At 40.8% G+C, this 8,513-nt stretch overlaps 1 protein-coding gene across 2 annotated transcripts; it reads right to left on the reverse strand.

Annotated features, from left to right (window-relative positions):
* Positions 1-1,433: 1,433 nt before the first annotated feature.
* slc4a1b (solute carrier family 4 member 1b (Diego blood group)) lies at positions 1,434-8,033 on the reverse strand. Of its 2 annotated transcripts, XM_072372976.1 has the most exons (16): positions 7,816-8,031; positions 7,215-7,350; positions 6,422-6,494; positions 6,069-6,111; positions 5,746-5,930; positions 5,393-5,603; positions 5,052-5,255; positions 4,804-4,952; positions 4,498-4,692; positions 4,137-4,385; positions 3,926-4,015; positions 3,418-3,584; positions 3,075-3,316; positions 2,804-2,973; positions 2,049-2,222; positions 1,434-1,930 (listed from the first exon to the last, which is right to left on the reverse strand). In XM_072372976.1, exons 1-16 carry the CDS (start codon positions 8,012-8,014, stop codon positions 1,850-1,852), a joined length of 2,568 nt encoding a protein of 855 aa, XP_072229077.1. In that variant the 5' UTR covers positions 8,015-8,031; the 3' UTR covers positions 1,434-1,849. The 2 variants fall into 2 exon arrangements, with proteins under 2 accessions (XP_072229077.1, XP_072229076.1); XM_072372975.1 differs by having other exon boundaries at positions 4,804-5,255; positions 7,816-8,033.
* Between the last annotated feature and the right edge of the window lie 480 nt (positions 8,034-8,513).

Raw genomic sequence — 8,513 nt, forward strand, 5'->3', positions numbered from 1 at the left:
GAACTAGATGGTGTGGTTTACAAAAGAAAATGATTTGAATGCTTCTTCTATCAGTGATTCTTTAACTTCTGGGTCCCTTACAGCCGCAGTCGCAGTTCCGAATAAGCTTTGTAATCTTGTGTGTTTTAGTGTTCCTGTCTCACATTTTTTTTAATGTGTAAAAGACAAAAATGATTATCATTATACCCTTTATTAAACTAGGAAAGTATCTCAATGAGATCAAAACTATTTGAGTATTCTGGCCAAGACAGCAGCAACAGCACAGTTGCAAAACAAAAGATGTCTATTACGAGAAGAACTGGACAAAGATTCAGGAATGATACAAACGCCTTGGCTTAATTCATGTGCAGATATCAATTAACAGAAACCAATTATCTTTCAAAGACAGAATCTGGGCAGGATTTTACTTCCCGTATTTCTTTCTTACTCCCACAAACTGCCAGAGGACTAATGGGTCTTATGGAGAGTAGCTTTTATTATTAGGAGAGAGACGACAAAAAGATTGTAGCACAGCATGCAAAACAATTCCTAACAACACACAAGAACAGTTTATCTCTCCCTGCAAAGCCACACAGTGGTATTTTCATTTATGCTTTCCAGTGTAACTCGTTTGAACGTCTTACCTAAAGATGTTTAACTGCTACAAAAGTTGATTCAGTTTATTTGGAGAAACTGTAAAGTCCCATCAGAGAAACAAAAACACACAGAACCCATTGCCATAAAGTGCAATACAGTGATTTTATAGTGTGTTTGGGCAGCTAATAATGATGTTCTCTGATTGTGCCCATGTACTTTTTAGATGTAATGAACTATTATACTATTAAAGAGAAGGAAGTTAAATAACAACAAAAATAGAAAAGTGCATGAAAGAGCAATGTTAATGTTACACATGAACAAGTCTCACGCTCTATTATTTAAACATGTAAAGTTCAAAACCCAACTATTAGAAGTGGCCAATGTGAGCGGGCCAGATTAGCATATTCATAGATTTCCATCTATTAAATGAGAAAAAAGATGAAGATGTGTTATTTTTTCAAAAAATACATTTCTTTTTATTGTTTTTGTGGCAAAACCATTTTGAGGAACACAGAAGGAATTTAAAGGGATTCATTGTTGGATTGGGACATTTTTTATATCTAACCTGCTCCAAGTAGTTTGCAATTGGTTACACAGCTGCAAAATAGTGAGTTAAAAGTGCAAAGAAATGAGTCAGAAATAGTCATGTGTGTAGCTCTACAACCCAACCCATCAAAGCTCCAAATGCCACAAGTTACTGTATGCAGTTGTGTCCAGTTGGCGAAATCAGCCAAAACGGTGTCTATGCACACAATTAAACCAGCTTTTGTAGCTTTCCATACAATAAATTATACAGCATCAATAGCTTATAAATCATATAATTTTTATTCAGAATTTGAAGGCTTCGTCGAGGGAGTCAATACAACGGTAACTTCATTTTCAACATTACATTCAGCTTGTGGTTGCAAGTGAAAAAATACAGGTGTGGCTTTTAATTTTAGATAACCGTTTCGCACTCTCAAGCTTTCCATCTCTGGAGTGCTGGCATGACATTTTTTAAAAGCATTCGTATTTTTATATCTATATTTTTTTTTGTAAAAATGCATATGTCAGATAAAGTCCAGCTTCAGAAATGCAAAAGATTTACCTGAGGAGCAGTCGAAAAACTTCCAGGAATGTTACTTTCAATAGAAATACTTATCATCTGCCTTTTTCGTGATAATAGATAAACACTTTGTGCTTGTCTATAAATGGAACATTATTTGAGCCTTGGATAAGATGAACGCATTTTTGTTGAAATGAAAATAGAGTCAGCAGCAGTCATGGAAGATGTCTACAATGGCATCTGAGTTTCACAGTACACATCCTGCCCAGGCTCCTCCTCAAACGTCACTTTGGCGTCATCAGCATCCAACTAAAACAACAAACACAGACACAGATGGACAATTGGATACCCACAGCCTGAACACTATTGCACTCTGCCCCAGTCTGCGTTTTCCAATGAATTGCTGAAAGGATGAGAGACCACTTACACATTTCATTTCCAGTTCAGTGAAGAGGCGGCCGGTCATTAACATGCGCAGAGGGATGGTGAGGATGAGGATGAAAGGTAGCGCGAGTGATATAGGACTGGACTTCACAAGCCACAAAACAGCAAGACACACTATCTGGATGGTCGTAAACAAGTGCATCCGCCCTGTGCTCACCTGCATCCAAATATACAGACATACATCAGGCCCACATATTCTCCACAGTGTGAATCACTGCCAAACAATGGGCGCTCTGTGTGACGTTCCCACAGATCTGTATCATGCTTATGTTTTAGGAAGTGTTGGCTTAATTATCACCAAAGCTGGTTCAGATGTGGAGCTCCACTGATCACACTATTTATGATCTTTAAAGCATGCAAAATTGCTGGAAAATGTGGTAGTTGGGGTCTTCCTTAATTATATTTTTTCTTTTGACACGTGGACAATGGTTAACAGGTCTGGACTGCAGATAGGACAGTTTATCACCTGGACTGTTTTAGTCTGGAGCTGTTCTGTAGTAATATATAAAGAATGTGGTGTGGCATTGTCTTGCTCGAAAAAAAACTAGAAACTAGATTTTCCACAAGACACGGTGGGATGTGAGATGAGATTAAGACTTAGCAGAGTTACATCTCATTGTCCATACTGTATTTGTTGATTAATTTCTCTATGTGTGAGTTGAATGTACCTGACTGTCAGTTCATGATCTTAAATTTAGCAAAACACAGTAGTTACAATGAAAAAAATGAGACTCTTACTCTGGTGGCATAGGGCTCATCAGGGTGGTATTTCTTGGGAATGAGAAGAAGCAGCATACGATCCCACAGTTGAATACCATTTAGTGATGTTACTCCCATGTAGAGGAATATCCCGAACAAAGCTGACATGGGAATCAGCTTGAGGATCGGCTCCATCAGAATTGACAGACCTTTACAAAAGCAGACGTCTCGTAAATCTGGTGTTCTGTATAAAATCCAAAAAGTCTGAGGTGCAGCTAAAGAGAAGACACCGAGACACAACAGCACCTACCAACAAGTAAGGCCACAACAATGCCACTGACTCTCTGCTCCATCACTTTCTCTATGACAGGTTTCGGTCCTTTGCTCATGACAGTGAGGGCGTTGGCGTGGGTGACGGATCGCACCGTGGCAGCACTGAGCCACGGCACACCGAATATCGCACTGAGCCCTCCCATCCCGACTAAAACCAGCAAGTCAAAGTGGAACCCAGAACCTTTGACCATCTTCCTCTCGGGTTTACTGATGATCAGACTGCTCGGAGATTTGAAGGGCGAATCAAAGTCAGGAAATGTCACACTTGAAGATACACTGAGGATTTAGTGGTTGACACTGAATGAGATGTAACGACTCACGTTGTGATCTGTGACTCCAGAAAGATGAGAATGAAGACAAGCAAGGCTGGGATGCAGGATGCAAACATCAACCAGACAGGGAAAGTCTTGTGCTCTCCGAACGGGTTGATGAGCCAACCTCTCTTTGCTGGGTTGGACACCATGAGACCTTTGGGAACAACCAGTTTCTGTGAAGGAAACATCACCAGTTATCAGTTCAAGATGAGTATTATTGGAGGCAATCTTTTCAATTTTGTCTTCAATACAACAGTCAGGTGCTCTCCTTTTTGATAGTGGCCATTGAAAGATGTCTTTCTGATTTATTGTCCATGAATGTGATGAAAAATAAATGGTCTGACTTTTGTAAACAGTTACTAGTATTTTGTTAATGAGTTAGCACTATTTCTGAAATAAAATAACCTTTTTTTATCTCCAAAATGGAGGTTGTGATTCACTCTTTTTCTATGGTTCTAAATCATTTCTGAAGTCATTGTAAACTGGGATTTTTAGCTTAGCATCATAGGCCTACCTGAGTATAGGTATCATCAATGTTGTAATCCACAACTATCATGAGGAAAATAGCAATGGGTACACCAAAGTCACCCATCAAACGTCTGACCTGGTGAGCATAGATGGAGAAAAAAAACAAACCAGTCATGATTCTTCAGTTCAATGTAAACAAAAATGTAATTTAACTGGAATTTGATTCAAGAATTTAAGACCATTTCCTGCCAACTCACCTTTCCAGGAAGAAATGTCCCGTTCTTGAACTGACGCAGGAAGTAGGCAATGAAGAAACAGCCTAACATGAGGCACATGGAGAGGAGGGCTGTGTTGGGGTAAGATGGTTTGATAGTGTTGATAATAAAAGTTATGTTGCCAGTGGCATTGTCATAGATGACCGTCTCTTCCACCTTTGGGTGCCAAGGATTTTCAATAGTTTCGTTTAGGTGATCATAATTTAGAATCAGTGGATGGGCCTTGAAGGTCTAAAGGAAGGTTCAGAGAGCAAATGTTATAGTGTAGGTGCAGTCACAGAGCACATGAAATGTGTGAGATTTCTTCAGGACAGATGTGCAAAAGATGATGATGACAATTTACCCTCCCCAGCTTGGCAAAAGTTTCATAGATGAAGATGATGGAGATGAGGATGGAGAAGATTTCCTGGGTGAAGCGTGAGATGAAGCGCACCAGGAAGCTGCCCTCACAGGCCACAATGACCACCACAATGATGACCAACCACACTCCAACCCACACCCTCCCGACAATATACTCAATGCCCTGAGACTTGCAGAACTGAACAAAGGAAACTGGGAATGAGGTGAGGTCTGGCAATGACTAAATGCAGTTTTATAAGCATCATAACAGTAAGCAATAAAGGATTGAAAAAAAATCTCTAAAACTCACGGCAAAGAAGGCCTCCTCAAACACTAAGAGAGGACCAGAGAAACCAATAACCAGGATAGGTTGAGCAGCAACGAAACAAAAGATGATGCCCTGAATGCTGGTGGATATGAGGAGCTCTGGAACTCCCATCATGTTGTCCACCTTGTCCGCTGAAAAAGCAGAGATTAAAAGATAATTATAAAGACTACTGCTGGAAACAAAGAGACCATGTAAAATATGACTGATATGTATAACACAAATATACACACCTAGCAGGCCTCCAAAGGTGATGGCTGGAGAGAGGGCAGCAAAGTAGATGAAGATGATGGCAGCAAGAACCTGGGAGTTCAGAGCGTCTGTGATGTCACTCTTGTAGTATTGGTAGCGCCTCTGTATGTCTCGCATCATCCCACCAAATGGTCGACCAGTTCGAGAAAGGGGATCTTCAGAAAGAGATCCGCTAGCAATGGAAACTGGGTGAAAATGTAAATGTGACGAGAATTTACTAAAAACTGAAAAACTTTAAAGCTGATAATTTTGTTTCTTTCAGAAAATTCAGAGTTAAGAAAGTCTGATTTAGTAGATTTTTGGGGGCTCTGATAGGACTCACCCCTGCGAGGCTTGGAGTCTCGGCGGAGCATGAGGTGAGACGACTGCAGTCTGTCCTGCAGTAGTTTCTTCTGAAAGCTGATGATGGAGCTGAGCATCGCCTCATTTTGGATTTCGGTGGGGGGAATGACAATGCTGCAGTCCATGAAGTCCACCAAGGCGTCAGTCAGTTCTTTGGCGGTCTTTGCTTGAATTGCTGCCTGATTAAACACCTAGGACAGTAGAAAGCGGAGTTGGATGTAAGGACTGAAGAACATAATATCTTACAGGCTCACCTTACAGTTGTGGGATGTAACTGCACTGTCTCTATGTCAGCACACAATTCATTTGTGAGAGATGTCTAAGCTTACTCACTTTATCAGCCATTAGTGCTGCCATGGCGCGGCCAGTCTCCTGGTAGTCCACGTCGGCTTTGCTGGGGCCAACTAGAACAAAGATAAAGCGCACGGGCACCGGGGCTTCCAAGGCTGAATCAAACACTACTGCCTCTTTCAGACGCACAAAAACAACTGTGGGCTTCTCCAAAAAGTCCAAGGTTCCTTGGAAAAGAGAGCAGAAAATATGCTAATTCTCTACAAACAATTTTATGTACACGGACAAAAGTGTGCACGAAACAAAAAACAGACACACTGCATTTCAGATTCTGCATGGCAAAAATAAAAGAAACAGGGGCTCACCTACAAGCACCATAGAGGCCTCAACTCGATCACTTTCATCTTTCTAAAGGAACAGAGAATGTCCAGACAAACTGAGCATACATTACTGACCAAATTTCCAAAAGCTGCGTACATGTCATGCTTTGCACCACTGAAAAAAAAGGTTCCTCTATGCATGCTATACATGCAAAAAACAAACAAACAAAAAAACTATTATGTTTAAGAAGAACAAATGGACACAAATGAATAGAAACGTGTTCCTTTTATTGGTCTGATCTGAAGAAGTACTTTCACCTTTAGGTTTACTGACACTGTCTCACCATTGTACTGTTATCAGAGTTTGAGTAAAGGGTCACATCAGTGACAGAACTCACTCTTTCCTTGACTGAAAACTTGTGCAGCTCTGTTCCGTCAGTCAGCATTTGGCTCTCTGGGTCAGATGATTGACTGGAGGGAGAAGCATCTGTTATGAATTTAGTTTCCACCACAATCATTATCAGTGTAGATAAACATTATTTGGGTGACATTTAAAATAATGATCAAGAAGTTATATGAATGTATAAAAAGGGAGATTTTTATGTATTTTTTCAAGCAGCCTGGACATGTTACTTCTCTGTTTTCCTGCCAGTTTCTGCCACATTATGCCACTCAGGGCCATTGTGCTTCTAAACTTCCTCAGTAAAAGAAAAGTTTAAGGTGGCACTCTCTGCCAAAAGATTGTTTCCAAAGATTTAGACTTAAGTTTCACTTGACATAGATGAATAGATAAACACAAACAGCGTTTGCTAACCCATGGCCTAACGTACTGATTTTAAGCACATGATGTTTAGTAAAACTGACTTGAATCTCAGAACACAGAAGTATTCACTTTGGCTTTGTGGCTCCATCTTGGATATTAGGAGTGAGCAGTCAAGCCCTGCTCTTAAACATTCAAGGTAACTATTGTACACAATGGTATTCTCACAGGCAGAGTGGTTTGGTGGTGAGATGGCGTCACATAATCATAGGTTTGGTTTGCACAGCAGCTACATATCACTTTCAACTTTCTCTGAGTGATATAGTAAGATCTTCTCCTCTCCTGTGAAGCTTTGGGTAATTGCTTTTGATAAATGCCCGAGTGCAGGTCAGTGAGTCTGAGTCAGCATTGGGTGATGTCTCAGAGGATACCTGCGGTTCTGGAACAGAGATTTAAGCACTCCTTCTCGATCTCCCGGCCTGATCTCCTTCTTGTTAACCATCTCGCTAACCATCTTCTCAGCGATGGTGGCCAAAGTCTTCTCCTCACAGTCAAAAATGGCCACACCTTGACAGAAGAAATGTTCCAAAATGCTCAACAGGATCAGGGCGTGTAGCAAACTCAAAGTACAAGGACTTTTATTTTGGGAACTCTTATGGTAAACATACTGTCAAAGGGAAAGTCGCAAATCGTTAAAAATAAGTGCAGTTTCTTATCCCACAGACAGTAAACTAATGCTGTTTTATTAGGTCTATATAGAAATATATTACAATAAAACATAAAGAAACAAAGACACTCAACAAAACTCACAAAGTAAATTTAAAACTTTCTCAAAATAAAGAGTTTCCCATCTCTGAACTTAAACTCAGTCCACTCTGAAGAGTGTGAATTTATATGCTATGTGTACTAATTACTACTTATCTACTACTAATCTACTTCTACTACAAAAAACAGCAGAAGTATACTTCTAGATTACTTTCAAACTCTGAATATCCTCCCATACTCATGCTCTGACTAACTTTCGTCACTGACCAGTGTTCATGGTGCGTCGCAGATGGATGAGGCTCTTGAAGGTGAGGTAGGAGATGTGCGAGGACGCCCACACCCCAGACTGCGGGTCCAAGCTCTCCTCGTATCCCGCCCATCGTCCCGTCTCCTGCCAGTAGGCCTGCTGATCCTGGTCCTTCATTAGCTCCCTCTGCTCCACGCACCACTGAAGGAACGGAGACATGCAGAGGTAAAGACATGGTGCTGACTGTGAGACAGGTGGAGTGTAGAGTTGGAGGTTGGAGGAGCAGGTCGATGAATTAGAGCTGCGCCGCCTGCAGGCACGACTTAAGCAAGTGGTGTACAACTGTGGTTTCACTGGTCACTGCATGCACGTCAATGTGAAAATGGAAACTTTTAAAAACCTGTAAGTTTAGAAAGTACATGTCTTTCAATTTTAGCTGAAACTATAATAAGGCATGAATCCTCTAAGTCCTTCATTGATCTATTTAGTTTAGTTTTTCTTGGTTGCTGTGATTCACTCTGTCTTGTTTAGCACCAGATTTCACCAGATAATTTCACTATATGAAGATAACAGTTTGGGCTGATACCTTCTTGGTTTGAGGACTCTGTTGCCATGGCTGCTGGTTCTCGACCTCCCAACAGAGAGGGGAGTAACCAGGTTGCAATCTATAAGAAGTGTCCTTGACAAAGCTGAATACCCTCTTCTGATGCTACATCTG

This window comes from Leuresthes tenuis, unplaced genomic scaffold (genome assembly GCF_036924035.1).
Source record: "Leuresthes tenuis unplaced genomic scaffold, fLeuTen1.0.hap1 SCAF_20, whole genome shotgun sequence".
Classification (NCBI taxonomy): Eukaryota; Metazoa; Chordata; class Actinopteri; order Atheriniformes; family Atherinopsidae; genus Leuresthes; species Leuresthes tenuis.